A 20,103-nucleotide genomic window follows, 5' to 3' on the forward strand; every position below is an offset into this window, starting at 1 on the left:
GTTTCGTGTCCTTACTTGACATGGTAAATATTCATGACAATGTATTTCCAGTTTTGAATGAAGAGACAGACTTCGTCAAAGTATTTAGATGCTTAAATATCCTGATACAGAAATGCTTAAAGTACTTAAGCTGCCTTCATGAGCGTCCAAAGTCCTTGCATCCTGGATAATACTTCTGTAGAACTTGAAGGTGAAAAAGCAGCCTTTTCATTTATGAGTTTACCTGTATGTCAGCTGTCACCCTAGACAAGAAGTGGGGTACCTGGCATTTTAAGTAGTTGTTTAGAAAGTCTTATTGTGTCAAATTATGGACATACAGCATAGCTGGTGGTTTAAGTGTTGCCATAAATGATAAAAGTAAATACCAAACATTCTTTCTGCTTTTTCTCTTTTGTTATAAAGTGTTTATCCTTGAATAGAAAAAAAAAAAAAAGAAAACTTGACTGTTTGCCCAGATTTGCAGCTGCTCTCTAAAGGGAGGAAAAAATCAGCAGCGAATTTGGAAGTTACTCTGCTGGCACTGTCTCTGATGGTGCAGTGCAGTGGTTGAATTATGGCTTCAATGAACTGGAATCCCAGTATAGGAATAAAGTTTATTTTTACTCAGCCTAGAGCAGAAGCACATATTGCTAGTGACTTGCTACGCCTTCCCACTATAGAACTGTAAATGGTGTTGAGGAGGAGTAGAAGGGAGATAAGAACTGCTGGGGGAGGTAATATTGGTAAGGTGCTTGCTAGAGATGGTTCCTACATCCAGGCCTGGAGCAGCTGATGCCGTGGTGAGGGCTATTCTGAAAGGATAGGCATGCTGCCAGCAAATCTGTAGGCTGGAAACCCTGTGGCTGTGGGCACAGCCTGCTGCCACCAGGAAGTGCTTTGTGAAGGGACAAGTTTGAATGTTAGGATGTGAATAAGAACCCCCTGTTTTTCATCACTGATGAGAGCCAAGAAATATAAGATCAAAGAGGCATCAAGAAATGATACAACATTGGCTGGCTGAGGTTAACACACTGGTGAGGCCTGGCAGTGAGAAGACTTGCATCTGTCTGTCTAGACTGATGCTCTGGATAAAGCCAGTAGGGTTGGGATCCTTAAAAGTATGATTTACCAAGGGCTGTAGAAATGAGATGGTAAACTTTATTTTAAAAGTCTAGGAAAATATTCTAAAAAGTCTTGGTTCTTTCTTCCAGCAATGTGGAGACTGTGTGTCTCTTCCTTCAAAACTAGACACAGGAAGGGTTACATATGGACAGTCAATCTTCTTCTGGGGGCAAGTGGGCAAATGCTGTGACCTCTGCTGGTGTTTGTTAGTGTTGGAAAGCTTGTGAGTTACAGAAATGAGGCTAACCAGTGTGCTGCCCTTCTTTTTGGGTGTCACATCAGCCTCTACTGGATGTCCATGTGCACAGTAATGCTGGCCTGATGTGAAAATTCTGTTAATGTTCTGCTTGGTCACATAGTCCGTGATCGTAATGCTCCTAGGAAGGGGAGAGGAGAATTCTGCTATTTCTGCTTTCTCGTTGTTCAGTGGGGTAGTTGGTTCTTATATATGGGTGCTCTATTTTAACCTTTGTGGTTTTGCAGTGCACCGACTATTGTAGCCTGTTACCAAAATATAATAAATATTACATGTTTTTCAAATTTTTAGGGTTGCCTTGCACATTTAGAATGAGTCTTGCTCAAATATTCTCTCTACTTCAGTGTTTAACTTATGATAAATGAAGAGAGAGTTTGGTGACAAAAAGATATCTCTGGATTCTTCTTCACCCCTCAGTATGTGCAGGGAGTTTAGTTCTGTAACTGCTCTTCTGTGACAGTAAGGGCTTCTGTAAACATGCTCACATTCTGACCTGGAGAGAAGAGCAATCTGACCCTCTTCAGTGCAAGCAATGCTTTAAAATGGTAGCTGATCAGACCTTTAAAAATTGTTTTCATATTTGATACTGTGGCCTCTACCAGCGCATTAATAAGGGTGTTTAGAAACTGAATTTAACATAGGAACAGGAGTTATCTCATCTGTTAAACCAGTCCTAATGTTGGTAAACTGCCATGGGGAGCAGAGATAGAATGACATTAGCGTCTATACAGGGCATGTTACCATTATAAAACATGACCTCAGTCAACTAGACGATGGGCTAATGTTCCTGTGGAAGGCCAAGTGTGGCAGAAAATAACATAGGAATCAATTGAGTACTTGAAATTTCTGCTGTGTTGCCAGAAGCCTAAACAGAGATCTACAGGAGCTCTGCTAGGACAATAGAGGCAGCATTCTTTGTACATAATCTTCATATTTAAATTGGAACAGAAAACAGGAAAACCCATCCCAGTATAGGCAGGCAGCGCCTAAACATTGCATTCCACGTAAATAGGTCTCTGTCATTTATCTGGGGACTTTATATATGTTCTCACTTTCCGTTTGGGGGTTGAGATGCATTCCAGCCCATGCTATTGTTTTAATCTGTTTGGAAGTTGCCTGTGCCAGCTTTACTGCAGCTGCCGTTCTGTAAATGTGAGCAGTTGGCTCTTAGAGTAGCACATGCTGGTCAATCTAAGCTTCTGCTCTGTTTCTGTCTCTCATCATTTGAGAAGGTCTTTAGTGCAACCTAATGAGATTAGGGTTCATTTGTTCTTGGGTTCCCAGCTACGTTTAAAAAGGGCAAAGAGCATTTCAGGTCGTTGCTTATTCCAAAGAAGGACTGACATTCCTATCAAGCTGTGGTTCTCTGGAAATACGAATTAGTTCACTAGACAGCTCTAGTAGTCTTACCCTTGCAGTACAATCCTGTACTTCAGCTCTTGCTTTACATTGATTTTCATACCACTGTGTTTCCACTGTAGGATATTTATTTTCATGTATATAAACATTTCGTAAATCAAGTGAAAAAGAGGATTGTGACAAGGAAAATAATATGACTTGCCAAAAGTCTATCCAATTCTGTGAGACTAACACACCATGCTTATATTTTCACTTAAATCTCTTTTTTTGTCTCTTCTGTAGAGGAAGTGTTAATGATAATTCGTACGGTATTATCTTTGCTAATATCTCCATTCACATTCTTATCCTGGAGAAGGAGAGGAAAATTGAAGGGGGTGTGTCACCAATGTGGTAGTGTAAGTAGCCTGAAGCATAGTAATCAATGGGCACTGCTTTCTGAATGTTTGAAATCTGAGCGGAGCTGTTCAGAGCATCCCTACTGTGGGGAATATCCACTTTGTAAAAAATGCACAGGCTCTTGGGTAAGGCAGATAAACTTAACTTGATAGATTTTTCGTGCTTCCTGATAAAAGCCTCAGCACTTGGCAAATTCTAATGAGGCTCTTTGCAGCTTTGGCCATGTATCAGCACTTGTACACACAGCATAGCATGGATCCAAATCCCAGAGTAACCAACAGGGTGATGGCTTTATCTTCCTCACACTCTGAATAAGACTCTTAACCCAAAAAAACCTTCTTAATCTGAATACAAGGATGTCCTTTTCCTGTGACTTTTTATATTTTCATGCCTATTAATAGATTTGTGTTCTTATATGAGTTAAAATGGAGCAGACTTTATTTTTGAGGTTAACATGAATTCCTCAAAACCTGTAGCTGTGAATATTTGCTTTGATGGCTGGGAAACTACTGTTACTGTCTGATGCTGATTAAGCATTATTCGTGTTTAAAAAAGCACAAATTAAGACTGAAACCAATGCAAAGGAGGAGAAGTTAAGTTAAAAGTTACAGGGCCAAAGTTATTGTGAAATTCCTGCTTTTATTCCCTTGGATGTACAGATATTTTCATCCTTTCACCTAAACAACTGGATTGTCCCACTGGAAAAGTTAAGACCTTAGGAAAAAGAACATTTACACTTTATTTACTTTGTATTTAATAAACTTAACACAGCAAGGCCAGTATACGAAAAATGTTTTAAGATCCAAAATTGTGGAGATTTGGCATATTCAAATAGTACTAAACCCGGTGTGTTCATGAAACTCAAATACTCAAATTTGAGTGATTATATGTTTATAATTCCCTCGCAAACTTTCTCCTGTTGCTTAGACACAAGATGTGTTTTAAACAAGAAAATCAGACAATATGATTATGGTTGAAAACAAAATTAATATAGGTGACCAGCTGAACACCACTAATTGGAAGAAGGGGAGAGTGGGATGTTTTTTTAAGTAAATATGGAACTAGATTGTATAAACTCTCCAATGCCTAAGTGCAATTAATAAAATAAATGCACTGCAGAAAGATTGCAAAGCCTCTTTAGACAGTGTGGATTTTAAAAATTCAGTGGGGTTTTGACTGATTTTTGTATATGAAATGAAAGGAACTGAATGTTATTTTTAAATAGGGAAATGAAAAGGGATGAAAATGAAAATAAGGGATGAGGGGAATGGAGATAAATAAGCTAAGTTATTACTACTTGATCTGATAGCAAACCATCTGGCAATATGCTGCCAAATCATTATGTATCATTTATATGACTCAGTGCTAATTAGATGTGCACGGATTATGCAGACTTCTTGTGCTTTCAACATTGCTGGAATGTTTTAAAAATATCACTTACATTATTAGTATGACATGTACTTGTTATGAATTTCTGACAGTAATCCAAGCCATTTTTTCACTAGAAAGTATCCAAAGCACTTCAAAGACTGTTCAGATTTTGACTTATTAAAAAAAAGAAACAAAACAAAAAAACCCCAATACAATATCAGGATCTTCTGTCCAGACACTAAGAAATTAATTTCTTTTGCTTTTCCAGTAACTTTCAGAAAATCTACTGACTGAGTGGTTAGGCCTTGGCAGCATGAAAAGTTAACTAAGTACATAAATATATATACACTACAGGTTACAGTAAACATGCTTAGAAAGATCAAATAATAAAGCATCTTTTAAAAGTGTGTGTGCATTGCATCCTATTTATACATACACAAATTAAACACTTTTCTTTTTTTTTCTATAAAGAAATGTAGGTATGTAATTTCCCTACTTTCATTCTCATAAAGTCAACAATTGCCATAAATTCAGGACTATAAAATTTTCCTTTGAGTGTGTGTAGTACCTCTACAGTTATACTTAGAACATAGTAGCTATTATGAATATATGTCTATCTTAAACATGCTGCAACATAAACCTGTCAATAAAATGTATTCTGGGAGTTGAAAACGTCACACTTTTTTCATATGAAAGCTATTAAAATCTATTGGATGGAAGATTAAATACTGAGAATTAAAAATCAAGAGGCTGAGTGAGTGATTAATAAATGAAATTGCTTCCTTTTCAGGGAATGTCTCAAAGGTGAAGTATTTTTTTAAGAAATATTTTTTTAAGAAAAAAATAAATATGCTTCACAAAGAAATATTACATGCATTCTGAAAAGCAAAGGTCTCTGAAGGGAGCTTGTTTATTTGTCACATGAACATAAGACTTGGTTGTGAATATGGTGAAAATAAGGCAGCAGAAACCCATACTTGCATAATGAACTAGCAAGTGCAAAGAAAGAAGTAATATTTGAAAAAATATCAGAACATTTTAATACAGGGAAATAGATCTTAACACAATAATACTTTTTGTGATGTGAGAGCTTTAATGCAAATATGCATGTAAATAGAGTAAATATGCATGATTTGCCATGCATAGTTTTGTATTTACATTTATAGAAGACAGCCCAAAGAGCTGGCAGAATGCTTTATAGCATAGAACACATGATCTGAAAAGTGGTATAAATAAACATTTATAGACTTAGAATTAAACAAGAAAGAGGTATATGCTCATTAGAGCTTTTTTTTTTTATTTCAGAAGCAGTCACATAATGTTCCTCTAGTAGAGGAATGAGGGCAAAATTCCAAACAAAAGTGAGATGTGCACTTTTAACAGCAGTTGTCATTAATGATTTGCTGCTGAAGTTTTCCGATATTATAAACTCTTTATTTATAGTGACAGGTACCTGTCTAAAAAGTTACTGTCCTTTGAACACAGGCTAGATTCATCCCTTTATCAAACTGGATTATTGTGCAAGAATTTTCATTGTAGTAGTGTAATAGTGAAGTTCCTGCACTGCTTGAAACATGCTGAAGACTGATCCCTGTGAGAGGCCCCAGCTGAAAGGGCTCAAAAAGTGAGAAACCAAAATAATGAGGATCTTAGGAAAATGTTGGTAGAAGTGTTTTGACAGCTTGAATGGTTTTACCTGGGCTATGCTAATATTCATTTTACAGAGAATTCAAGCTGAAATTTAAAAAATATTTGCCTGCTTGGAAATTTACCACACCTGTTAATCTTATGGCTGAGCCAAGCCTTCGCATGCACTTATGATTACTAATAACATTACACACAGTTTGTTGAGTTTGGGGTTATTTTGTTCTTAGATCAATAAGGAAAAACAAATTTATGTATAACTTCTGGACATCGGGTGGCACCATTGCTTCATGTAAGCCTTCACAGTGTTGGCTCTACTCCTTTTTTCCTTTAGCATAACTATATAAGGCAAGTCAGAACGCAGAACAAGTTGTCTTCTTTCTTCTCTCTTTTTTTTTTTTCTTTTTTTAGTTTGATTTTAAGTAATCATCTTGCTTTAAATAGTAATGGATTTTTAACCAAGAACTGATGTTCCTCTGTTTAGGGAAGTGGTGTTTTGATTTCAAGTGCTGAAATGGAAAGATATTCTGTACAGCCAAACTGCTTTCATGTGCATGTGCACCAGCCAGCCTGTGATGAAGCTGTACAATAAATGCAAAAAAAAGAGCAGAAATAGCACCTGTGTGTTTTACTGTTTTTAATAAAATTCAGTTAAAAACAATTTTTAAATTCAGAGCTGATTTGTGACTGTAGCAGGGCTGTTATATCAGATACCACCATGTGCTTCTTAAGGTCAAGATTCCTCTAGGTTTACTTTTAAGTTGTATTTAGGTATTTTTAATTGGACCTTGATGTCCTTCCTGGCAAGTACAAAAACTTTGCTCCAAATGAAGAGACTGGTATAAAAACATACAACAAATACACTTTCCTTTACATCAGGATGAATTTTTTTTCCAGGGCTCATTAAATTTATTGTACAAAGTACTCAGTAGATAACTAATAGTATTTTGTTTTCTGACTAATTAAACCATCAGAGACTGCATTTGGAAAATTTTCTGACCAGTTACACAGCAATGACTACTGTGGAAGTGAAAGAACCAGAAAAAAGAAATGTAATTTTTCAATTAATTTTTACTTTATGGCTGTATTTGAGGGAAATGTGCAAAATTTAGCTTTGACATTATTTGAGAGTCTTATGGAAGCGCACAGAGATATGTAAATCAGTGTCAGTAGTAAATTACTTGGGAGAAAGTATTCTGATGAAAGCTGGAAGAATAATAGCAATTTTTAAAAAATTTGGATTTTAAAAAACCCAATCCTGCTTCCATATATGTTGGTGTTCAACATAAAGATAGAAGTTCATCATAAATGTAAACTTTCATAAAGTATTTCTTATTCTTTGAAAATGTTGCCAACCAGTTACATTTTCAGAAACAATATCAAATAATGCATCAGTAGTATCTGCTTTAAACAATTTTTGAACCTGCTACTTGTCATTATTTTCACTGTTAAGCCTTGTAAGGAGTGCGTTCACTAGAATCTGAGCCAACTGCAGAATTAAAGAGCAGATCATTAAAATACATTTCTTGGATTATCTGTTTGTAGTGCATAATCTGACCAGCTCTATATGTTTATATTCCCCTAGAACTCATCACAGTGCAGTTCTTTAAGTTCAAGGCCTTTCATTCTTCTTTTAGAGCCTCACACATAAACTTGAAGTAACAGATAACTCAGTTTCAGAGCTGAAAAGTGAGACAGAAGCTTTAAGTATACACTATGAGAATGGTTGAGGACCAGTGATCAGACACTGGAAGCATTCTACTTTTTTATTCTCTTTAGTGGGAACAGAAATTGAAAAGAAACATTCAACTATTTCTCAAGTATTGATAAATTATGTAAGGACTTTCTCTAGGCCCATTAAGGATATGATGAGAAACAATGTCCTAAAATTAAAACAAGGAGGTACCCTTTGTCTCCAACAGGGTTTGAAGCTCAGTGTCAGCCAGGAGCTGGGAACCAATGCCTTGCACAACTGAAGGATACTTTTGATTTTTGGCATCTGCATGATTTGAGAAGCAGCCTGGGTCCTGCTGTGAGCAGATATGAAAGAACCTCTTCGGTTTATTTCCAAATCCTGTTCAATCCCACCCCATGGTTTTAGCATTGTACATTCTGTAGTAGATAAATCTGCTGGAAACAATGTTTTGTCTTTCAAACTTACTATTCAGACCACAAGATGTTACAGTAAATTCACTGCCAAATAAAGGCGATGGAAAGACCAGAATGTCATAGATTTAGAAGAGATTGTCACCAAGGGTTGTGTGTTGACCCTGGCTAATAGCTGAGCACTCCCACAGCTGCTTCCTCACACTTCCTCCTCCCCCAGCATGACGGTGGGTAACAGGAGAACAAAAGCTGTGGGCTGAGATAAAGACACTTTAACTAAACGAAGGGAAAAAAGGAGGAAAGACCCAAGTGATGCCAAGGCAGTGGTTCACCACCCCTTAGTGCAGTGTCTAGCCCAGCTCCAGACATCAGCCACCTTGGAGGCCATGCACACATCCCTTCTTCTAATCCAGCTTCTATTGGGTAGTGTAACTCTATATTATATGGACTATGTCCTTGGCCAGTTTGGGCCCTCTCATAACTTCCTGCTCAGCTTGGGGGGAAGGACAGCATCATATGGGCTCTTATGAAGGAAGTTAACTCCATCCTGGCCAGACCCATTACACCAAGTTTTTACAGCTTTTTAGGTAAAACTCAACAAACTAGTTGTTTTCTTTTCAGTGCTGCCTATACAAAAGCTTATTATTGAGGTTTACTGTGCATGTCACGGTCATTTCCTTAATAATGGTTGTGTTTTCCATAGAGCTGTGTAAAAACTTGGTACTGCTGTTATGCCCAGTATGTCATAGTGCTTGGTCACAAAGCAGGTTTTCCAGACTCTTAACTGAATAGTTTTGATTTAGGACAGTGTATTTTGAGGGTTTGGGCAATGTTTGCCTAAATCACGTTGCCATTGAACTCTCAAACTCCTTTTGACTTTTGTAGTTTCCCTGTGTCATGTTGACTTGATGTTATTATACTTGAATGGTTCTGTACCAGATGTGGCTTTCTGTGTTTTTGTTCTGTTTGACTTCCCGTATCAAAAGCAGAATGAAAGAGTCCTAAGGGAGCAATTGTGGGTGGACATAATCTAAAACTGCTTTGAGGCTAATACAGGCTATGATGAGAGCAGTTGCTCTGAAGTGACACCAGGCTGTAATGGCTCCTAAGGGCCACTTCATAACTGAAAACTTCTGAGTGAGGAGTGCTCTGGCTCCTACTGTCAGCTTTGATCAATAAGCTGCTCATCTGGTTAACTATGCCAGCCCTTGTTTCCCCTTATGTCACTGAGAGGGACAAGGCAGATGTCCACCTTTCAGTGAAGACAATCAGGATGCAGAAGTCCTTTTCAGACAGTTAAATCTATTTTTATTGCATAGAAGATATTTCATGTGGCTTTGTTCATATCGAGGGATGGTTGTTAGGTGACTTATTCATAAGCAAGATGGCTGGCAAGCTCAGAACTGAATCATTTTACCTTCAATAATGACTGATATAATGACTTTTAACTGCTGTTTTGCCTAAATGGGAGACCTCAACAGGCAGCAAATACCAACTTCTGTTGTTGGTAGTGAAAGAGAGTTTACATATCCAAGGTTGACTGATTTTGTCTGCAGGTATGTGCCAGGTAGGTGTCATGTCTTTTTCTATTCTTCTCCCTACCACCTCAGAATAAGAGAATAATTAAGATAAGAAAGAAGATTCGAGGTCATCTGGTCCAACACCCAGCTCAAAGCTACTTCTGAAGTGGCACAATTTTCCAGCTCTGCTTGTTCAATGGCATGATTATTGTGCACACCTGAGCTGGTTCAAAGGAAAACTACTTTGGCTGAAGAAACTAGCTGTTATGTACCTGGCACTGTTTAGAGTGTTCATATCTAAGTATACAGCCCCTTTGCTTCTTGAGATTACTGGAACTAAAAGCTGTAAGACAGACAGACCCCAAAATCTTTCTGTCACCATTTTATAGGATGGATTTTACCAGAATCTAAAGCCTCATTAAGATGTTCCAAGCTGGCTGAACATCTCTGGATATTACCGTGACTGCTTACCTCTTCCACTCTCAGGGATTATTTTGGGTTTTTTTGGCTGCCAAATTGGGATGTCATAACAATGTTTGAGTTGGTTTCTGAACTGTCATGGTTTACAGGGCAGCTGTAATAAGGCAAAACAAAACATATGGAAGTTATTTGTGAGGCATGGGATGTCTTGAGGGACAAATCCCAGGAGCTGATGCAGGTTCATCAGTGCTTGAGTGATCATGATGTTTACAGCTCGTCAAACCAGCAATGTTAAAGACATTTAATAGAAATGTTAAAGACAAATTCATAGGACATTATTTAACCACCCACTTCAGTGTGTCTTGAACAGTTTGCCTCATTCTTTTTCCCTGCCACTATGACTTAGTACACAGTTGAGAAAAGTGGGTGATCCTTTGCACCACTTTTTCTTGTAAGAATTAGAAGCTGAGGAAAGCAGTTAATGTAGCCACTAAGCTTTTTAAAACTTATGGAAGCATTTTCTTCATACATTATTTTGTTCAGTTAAATCCCTTATTGTTTATCTATATTTTGACTTTCAGTTACAAGGTAATATTTTCTTTAATTTATTAAAATACAAGATCAGGTAGTTCAGGGCATATGTTTCATATTTTTAAATAGCTACATTTCAGCAGGGAAAATAGAAAAAGCTCAGATGTGCTTGGTAGAGGCAGTTCTGTGTCAGATGGAAGCAGCAAGAGACCAAACAGGAGAGAACAGCAAGTCTGACAGTTCTTTAGGCAAGCTGTTCATTTGACCAAGGGAGCAGGCAACATGCCCTTGGCTTATAATCAAGACTGAAAAGCTTCAGTCCTCTACATCTGCCTATAGAATTTTCTCCTTGACTGTGTGCAGTACAGTAGACAGGAGCATCTCATAATCCCATCACCTGAACTCTGGGGACCTGTGTTAAGTTCTACAGCTTGATAGAACTTCTATTTCTTATCTGTTGCTTGATCTGTAATAGTTCAAAAATGTTGAAATTCCTGTGTCCTGCCCCCTCCTCTGAGCGAATATATTCTGCCTCTTGGACAATCCTAAATGAGCACCAGAAGATAAGCTGCAGATGCTATTTTCACTGTTTCTCTGCCAGAAGACAAAGGAGCTGACTGGCAGAGACGCTTAAGCACTCATTACTGCCCCATAGGAAAGGAATTGTGTTTGATCCATCTTTACAATCTTATAAGAATCTGTGACTGATTGCTTCACACCCAGTGTTTTTCCAAGTCCTTTCTAGAGACTGTGTGATCTAATAACAGCAGTCTCTATCATGAAAAATTGCCTGGTTGAACTCTGTTCCAGGGACTTTTTGCTACAGCTGCACACCAGTTCTCTATAAAGCTTTCACTGAAGGCTCCACGATTTGGCTCAAATGGAGTCCTCAAATTTTAATTAAGAACAAGCACTTCCCAGGTTAACCCAGCAAGAAGAGAGACTAAACTCAGACTACACTGTGGGCTGCCACAGGGATTGACTGGAGGGCTGAGTTCCCTCAGTGATTTTGTTGTCAGGTTTGCAGCATGCATGTGCTGATACTGCAACATTATCCGTTCTCCTGAGCAAGATGGGGCAAATCAGGCCAAGTGTCACTGACTGAGCCATGTTTAGAGTGTGGGGGGCTTTCCCTGCTACTAGAGGTTTCTCCCATGGAGAGCTGTTTGGAATGGTCCAAAGGAGACAAGCAAGGATAATTCAGATCTAAGCACTGCGGAGTATCAGAGCACCCCAGCTCCAGCCCACTGCCTAGTGTTTGACAAATGTAGGTGTATTCCCAGGGTATCAGTATTTTAGGGTGCATAGTAATGGACTGGAGCTGGCATTGAATAACTGCCTTGAGTAGCTGAAAGCTGGGAAACTCTGTTTCCAAATGTATGTTGCAATTTAAAAAGTAATTGTGTGATTCTGAACTCTTTTGAATTGGTTTTGCTCATTTCCATGGGATTAGTCATCACTTAAAGTTATGCCCCCCCTTACGTAACTTCCTGAGCAGGACAGAGAGGTTCCAATTGCAGAAACTTGAGGAAGAGCTGGACCTGAACTTTACTCTGGTGCTTTGCAGGGCTGTCTCAGACAGAGAGGTCTTTCTGCCCCACCTGTTGAAAGAAACTACAGCAACTCTCTCATTCCTGGATGAAACCTTTCTCAAGTGGCTAAAAGAACAAAGTAGTTGCAGTCAAGTTCTCTAACTCAGTAATTGCTGTTGTGTCTGGCTCACAATTTCTCTGTTTCCCTGTAGAAAGAGATGACAGAGCCACCAGGGTATCCAGAGGCACTGCTGCAGTGCCTGCACAAAGAGCAAGCTACTTTTGAATCACATGTCAGCCTTTGCATTTGATATGCATAATTTTACATATATATATATACATATATATATGTATGTGTATATATGTATGTATATATATACATCTGTATATATGGCAGCATTTATTTGTATTTGTAGCCCCTCCTTTCTAATCTCAGAGGCGAGACAGCAACAGTGCTACATTTGAATTATATAGGAATCTAAAATATATGTAATACCATAAAGAAAGGAGTGTGGTGGTGTTCTAAACCTCTGTGTTCCCTAACAGAAAGTTCATTATTTTCAACCTTCCTGAGATGGAAATTCTCAGTGGGGTAGTTAGAATAATAAACAAACACAATCTGAGCGTGTAAGTAGAGTAGAATTAAAGAAAAAAAGCTTTATTTCCTACTTCCTCCTCACAGACCTAACTATAAAATTTAAAACACTTACGTGCTATTTTTCGTAACAGTTGGAGAACACCATGTTTCATGGTAGGGTTCCATATTTCTTGGGGGTTGTTACAATGGAATTTTTCTTATATTTGTGACAAGCCAAAACACTTATTACATCTCAGCAAAAGGCTGGGATTTTTTTTTCCTTACACACTCGCTGAATGGGGAAACATTGGAACATGGGTATATCTTAACCATTTTGAAAGTGAAAAGTCTTATGTTTATCCCAAATGTTGTGGGCATGATCCTTGTGATGTGAATTATTGAAGAAACCAGCACAAAACAGAGAAATGGAAGAATGAGTGGGAAACACTTCTGAAACTTATAAGGAAAACCAAGCAAATGCAGATATACCTGTTAAGCAAAAGGTTTCATATATTTTATATTGTTACAGTTCTAGAAATGGAGGATAACTTTATACTTCTCTCTTTTTTTTTTTCCTGGTAATGATGAGCATGCACATAAAATCAGACAGAGAAACAGTATGTAAGTTTCTACTTAGTTGTCATCAGAATTATTATTATTGAGGCCAGTAACTTATTTAGTGACTGGAATGCCAGCAACAAGTAGTTGTTCTGTAAGGCAAATAACAAGCTGTTGTTGTTCACACTTGTGCCTCGTTTTCCCTTCTCTTGTGATATCAGGGGGTATGTGTTTAGAAAATACATAAAGCGGGTTGAGTACTCCAAAAAATCTGGTTAACATATTTCTGTGGTGATAGTTTTAAAGGAAAGTGCGAGGTCTACTACAAAGTTACTGTGATGTAAATGTGCTTGCCTGAGCTTGCAGTGGGAATGATCACTGTCATGGTTTATGACCGTGAGAAGGTTTCCATTCATCTTCACAGTCACTTCTCTGGCATATTCAAGGTATCCTATTATAACCCCTTGACCTGTCTGGAAAAGAATGCTATAGATCTAAAGGTTGCAGTGTTCTGAAGAAAGATTCAAGTTGGGTTCCTGTTGGTTGCTGTTTGGCCTTACAGGATTAAGAATAGTTTATGGCTGACTCGGACTCTGTACCATTTTTCTCCAGTGAGGTCAGTGCATACTGAATAGTTGGATTGCTAGGAGTGGTCTGTGTGAAAAGTATTTGATGGGAAAATGTGTAGAAACAGATCTGGCTAGAATTCATGTTTATATGTAGCCAGAATGAAAGGAATTGTTACATAGGCCCACCAGGTGTTACACTCAAAATCATGTTCAAGAGCAAAGAGAAAGCACACCTTATATGTTATATGCCAAGAAATGTTTCTTGCTACTGTAGTTGAAATGTGAAATTCTAATAATTATTAATATGTATCTAATTGTTACAGAAAAAAAGAAAAAATAACGTTGCACTGAAAATTTCCTGCACACTGCTGAGTTTCTAGTCCTATCACTGCTTGCCTTTCTGTGGCTTCCATGGGAGTGAAGGACAGCAGTTTAATTCTGGGGTGTATGGGGAGACTTATTGCTGTTAACATAGAGTGCTTCATTAGGACAAATCTGACATTCCTGTGGATGGTTTCCTCTTCCTTGTGCCAGGATTCATGTAAGGTCATTTTTTGTTTGCTAACAAGGTTTCACATTTTTGATCTTTCTTCATTGGTCTGTGCCTCTGTTATATCCAAACTTACTGTCTGTATCGTGATAAATATGCATGTTAGAATCTACCTTGTCCTTTGTGTTACCCCTAAAACCAGTTTTGTGCAGCTCCAGGTCTGCATTTCTTTAGCCAAATAGGGTGAGTCATTTTAGCTGTGGAGGCTGCAGTGCCAAGGCTGTGCTCCAGGTCACAGGCTGTATCCGTGCCCCACTCCTGGTCACACAGGCAGTTTAGGAAAGCCTGTCTGAAGGTGCCATGTGCTCTCTTGGGTGAAGCTTGTTTTAGAGATGAATTAGGTCCCTTGCTTTGACGGATGAGGTTCCTGTTGGAGTGCTGCGTAACATTTCACAGAATAACAGAACCAATTAGGTTGGAAAAGACCTCTGAGATTATCAAGTCCAACCCACGACTGAACACCACCGTATCAACCACACCAGGGAGTGCCACATCCAGTCTTTCCTTAGAGTCGGTGACTCCACCACCCGTTCCAAGTTAAGAAGAGTTAATGGCCGAGGAGAGCGGTGTTACTGGGAATATTTCGGGCAGGATGCTCACTAACTCCCCGTCCCCCTGACGAGCGCCCCGGGAGCGCGGGGCTCAGGGCGCTGCCTCTCCCGCTGCTGCCGCCAGAGGGCGCGGCGGCCGCCGAGCGCCTCCCCCCGCTGCCGGCGCTGGCGGCCGGTCCTGCCGGGAGGAGGGAAGGGGAGCCAGGAGGAGGAGGAGGAGGAGGAGGAGGAGGGCGGGCAGGCGGCGACCGCGGCACCGCCAGCAGCCGGAGGCCGCTCGCCCGCGCTCCTGCGGCAGAGGCGGGCAGCCGGGCGCACCGTGCCCCTCGCTCGCCTCCTCCCCGCGCCGTGCGGCTCAGCGGCCCCGCCGAGATGTCTCGGGAGCCCGGCGGCAGCCGCTGGCTCCTCTTCGCTGCCTGCGCCCACCTCGTCTTCCTTCTCCCGCCGCTCCGCGCCCGGGGTGAGTGGCGGGGGCCGGGCCGGGACGCCATGGCGAGGTGAAGGGAGGAGACCCGGGACGCTCGGCCCCTCCGAGGAGGTGATGACCGGGAGGAGGGCACGGAGAGCTCGGAGCGGCGCCGGAGCCGCTTCCTGCCCGCTCCGTCCCGCCCCGCGCGGGGAGGCGCGGCGGAGCCGAGGTGTTCCCGAAGTTTGTTGGCGATCCGGGCTGGAGCGCGGCCCCGGCTGCGGGGGCAGCGCCGGGAGCGGGGCCAGGGGGTGCGGGCAGGGACAGCCCGCGCCGGGAAACCGGCCCTGGGATCGGGAAGAGCTTCGTGGAACAGCCGAGCCCAGCGCGGAGCACTCGTGCTCGTGTCTGGGCAGCGCCGCGCTGGCGGGGTGTTCTGCTCAGGGCGGGGGAAAGGCAAAACCGCCCGCCTAAAATGCCAGCCGAGAGGAAAACAATATATTACTCCGTTCTAGAGATGATTTTCATGTGTCTAGTCAGGTGGGAGAAGATGAAAGGAGAAGGATCAGTGGTAGTATGTCAGCGATTGGGTTGCTGCAGGCTCCTGGAGTTGGGAGCTGTTGTCGTGAGTGTAAAAGACAGAAGTAAATGTTTACATTTGTTCTGTTTCTCATTATTTCTATTCCTAAATATTTCCATCTCTATTAGCATAGGCTTGTCATTTTATTGTGAGCCTTTGGATTTGATTCTCTTCCACTGCTATGGCTTGTGCATCAAAATCATGCAGGGGAAAAGTGGTACTAATAAATCACATTTTCAGCAAAGTAAAACTGTGATATTTTGTTTTTCTTTTGCTGAACACTTTTGCTTTCACTTTATACAGCTTGGTTTTCGGAGGAGTCCTAATACTCTACAGCTCTTCCTAAAGCTGCATTTCATTCTTTCTAGGATGAGTAGTTTGGCTCCAGTAAGGTACTATAGCACTTGTAATCGCAAACACATTGTAATCACAGTCAGAAAATAGCAGATTTAGTTTTTCCCATATCTGTATTTTTTGTAAATGCATGCATACCTGCACACATGCAGGTAGAAAGCAGAAATGGAAACTCTAGTGTTCTTGTTTAGTAGGTTTGGATTAATGCTTATATGGAATTTATTCACCAGAAGGTTCCTGCAGTATCGTGGTTTTCTTTTGGTTTTTTAATGCCTGTTTACATTACAGAGTCCTTCCTTTCCCAAATAACCCATGCTTTTGAGATGGCCTGGATAGTAAGTTTGTTCTTCGAAAACAGAAATAATTTGGATTGCCTCCACAGAAGCAAACAGCTTGTCTGTCCATAGTTAGGTATTTTCATAAATTCCAGCTTGCAAGTGGCCACTCACAGAATGGGAAAATGTATTCAGATGATTCTGTATGGTGTAACTTCTAGGCAATCAGAAGGGATCATGGTGATGCTTTTTCTTCCACGGTTTTTCTTTGCTTGCCTTTTATAAAGATAGTGGTGCATGCAGCACCATTTAGATGTTCCAGTGGTTCAAAGTGGTGATTTCAGCTGCCTTCATCCCATTATGTGCCATTTGTGTAAAAAAATATAAGTAGTTGCTTTTATTTTATTAAAAGCTTCAGATGCTGTAAATTTGCTTGCATCAGCCTCTCCTCTTCCTCCTCCCCCTGCTCTCTCCCCATTTTGTGTTGACGAATCTGTAATACATTCTTATCTGGCTAGACCAGTCTTCGGTGCTGATAGGGTGGCAACAGTGAAGAAATATTATAAAAGCTTGCATATAAATACACAAAACTAATTTAGAGTGCTCACAGTGTGTCTCATAACCGAAGATCCCATCTCTTTGACTGACAGCATCAGTGCAGAATTTTCTCTGGTACTATATCAATCCACAGAAATCTTATATTCTTTGAAAACTTGTAAGGGGGAAGAAACCCAACCAAAACAAAAATAGGCCTTTCATTAAATTATTAGAAGTTTAAAGAAACTATATTTAAATGTTTTCTCTACTATGTACAACATAATCACTGGCTGTCATTATTTGAAGTGGTTATTATAAGTCACGGTTTTGCCATATAGTAAGTCATAGAATTGTTACTTTTTTTGTAGCTCATTTAAACTGACCCAGAGCTCAGTGAGCTGGTTGAGTGAGTCAACCTTGAATCAGACTGTAAAAGAGAAATAAAACAGAAGTGATGCTTTTCTGTCTCAGGTGGATTAGTCTGAAAGCAAAGAGTTAACTCCTTAGTTTTTAACATCCTTTGCATTCCAAGGACGTATAATTGCAAACGTTTGGAAGTTGTTTATGCATGAAAGAGTGTTACCAAAGAAGGGATTGCTTCTACATATAAAATGTGATATTATATAATTGTATATATTTATACAATTTATTGTATTTTAATGCAGCGTTTACATCCATTTTTCTATCCTGCACATATTCCTGCAGTTTGGTTGCTGAACAATGAAACGATTTGCTTTACTTTCTAGTATTATAAGCAAGTCTATTTACTTATCAAAATTTTAATGGAAATAATAGAACACTTGACAAAAATAAATAGGAACTGAAGGAATTGAATTTAATAGGAATTCTCATATTACATGTCCAGGTTTTGAATGGATCCAAATGTGTTGTCTAGCTTTTCCAGTGGATTTTAGTCATGCTCTCAAAAGACATAAAGATAAGATTGATGATAATATAGAACACTGAAGTATTTCTAAAATTTCTTTCTTTTTCTTATCCTCAGTTCTTGGCCATTTAGCAAAAGGAGGGGAGGACTAGTGATTGACACGTTCTGCTTCTGCCTGCTTTGCCAGATAACACGATGTTAATGCACAATGTGTGTTAACAACCTTCAGAGTACACAGTGCATTAAATAATGAAGTGACAAATACAAGATTACAGGTTGCATTTAAGATGATGCCTGGTGGGTTTTTTCTGCTTTGGGTAGTTTTGTTTGTGAGAAATGGTATAGTTAATCACCCTGGTCTTTTGGTTACTGTGGTACCTGCAGGGCTTGAACTTTTACCAGCTAGTAAGTTTCTTCTTGGAATGCATTTTCTCTGTGCTCTGTGGCAAGTCAGTGGTCCAGCTGAGCTATGGTTATGTTGTATTAGAACACAGAAAAGGACTAGAGGAAATTCTGGATTTAGCAAAGGTACTTCTAGCTCCAGACATTGATATGTGTTTCAGGGAGTTATACCAGAAGAAATCCTTTGCAGTTGTCTGAATTAATAATGATGTTTGGGCACAAAAATCTACTGTTTTGTTACAGTAGCATCTGATAGCTCCTAGACATAGGTCATCCTTCCTTGTGCACGTATGCCTTGCACACAACAAAAGCATATCCTTCACACAGAGAATTTATAGTTTCTGCCTGTTTTGTACAAGTGACCTGGCCATGAGCTGCATCTGGAGTTAGAATTTTTCTATCAGTGGTCCACTCCTGGGAACACCTTTTTCAGAAACCTCTTGGAAGTGAATTGCATGTGAATGAATTAATCTTGGAGTTGTCCACTTGTGCCTAGGCACTGTATTTTTTCCCTAGCTTGTGGTCCCTTTGTTGATATTTTGTAGGCCAGCTAAATCTACCATGTTCTATTCCTGTTGCCCTTTTCCCAGTAAATCCTTAGAAGGGGGTATTTATTTCCATGCTGAAGGATTAGGTTGCTTAGCCAGAACAGTCTTGGCCACAGTAGACTTGTGCTTTATCAAATTAGATGTGCATAACAGATTTGCTAATCCGGTAGAAAAGTGTTGCTAAGATAAATTCATACAGTCTGTGTGCGTGAAAAGCTTCATTGCTATTGGGTGAGGATTTTGAGGCTATTTTGGTGGTGTCTTCAGGGGTCTGTTAGTCTGTTTTATGAATGGTTCTTCGGTAGTTTAAAAATAATCTGAACAGTTCTTGTCTTATTAAAATGTATTAGCTGGAAAAAGTCTTCCTGATATACTTTATGCAAAAGATACCAAGTAATTTTAATGTGTTTAATTGTTGGAAAAGGAGGAGAAGCTGCCTTTCTGAAATCACAGGGAATAAGAATAATGATATAGCGAGAGACTTTAGCATTTGTTGCATGTATTGGTTTGTTGAATAAATTGTGAGTGTTGAAATTGCACTGTGTGACGGGGTCAGAGCTGGTTGATTTTCAAAGTTCATCTCCTACAATAATGATCCATGCTCACATGCAGGAAGGCAGGCAAGGATGGCAGGAAGCCCACATGCACAAACAGGAGCTCCTAGCAAAGCTCAAAGATGAAAAAGGATGCAAACAAGAGATGGAAATACAGTCAGGTCACCCCAAGAGTAACATGGAGACACTGTCTGAGAGTGCCCATAGGCCATTAGGAAAGCTAGGGCACACCTGGAGTTGAATCTGGTGAGGGATTCAACTTGTGAAAGGTAAGAAAAAAGGCTCCTGCAGGTGTATCAGCAAAAGGGAGACTAGAGAAAATAATAATAGACCTGCTTATGAATGGAGGACAAGGTTAAAAGAAGGACATGAAAGAGGGCAAGGAACTTGGAACCTTCTTTGCCTTGATCTGTATTATTAAGATTCACCTTCAGAAATCCCAGGCCCTGAAACTCATGAGAAAGTCTGGAGCATAGAAGAGTTAATCTCACTGGAGGAGGACTGGTTTAGGGAACATTTA

At 39.8% G+C, this 20,103-nt stretch overlaps 1 protein-coding gene across 1 annotated transcript in view; it reads left to right on the forward strand.

Annotated features, from left to right (window-relative positions):
* Nucleotides 1-15,277: 15,277 nt before the first annotated feature.
* B3GLCT (beta 3-glucosyltransferase) overlaps nucleotides 15,278-20,103 on the forward strand; it is a 45,662-nt gene continuing 40,836 nt past the window's right edge. Inside the window, exon 1 of the mRNA XM_088159548.1 lies at nucleotides 15,278-15,501. Coding sequence (XP_088015674.1) covers nucleotides 15,414-15,501 — 88 coding nt within the window. The 5' untranslated portion in view covers nucleotides 15,278-15,413. The remainder of the gene's footprint in view (nucleotides 15,502-20,103) is intronic.

Source organism: Sturnus vulgaris, chromosome 2 (genome assembly GCF_052056855.1).
Source record: "Sturnus vulgaris isolate bStuVul1 chromosome 2, bStuVul1.hap1, whole genome shotgun sequence".
Lineage (NCBI taxonomy): Eukaryota > Metazoa > Chordata > Aves > Passeriformes > Sturnidae > Sturnus > Sturnus vulgaris.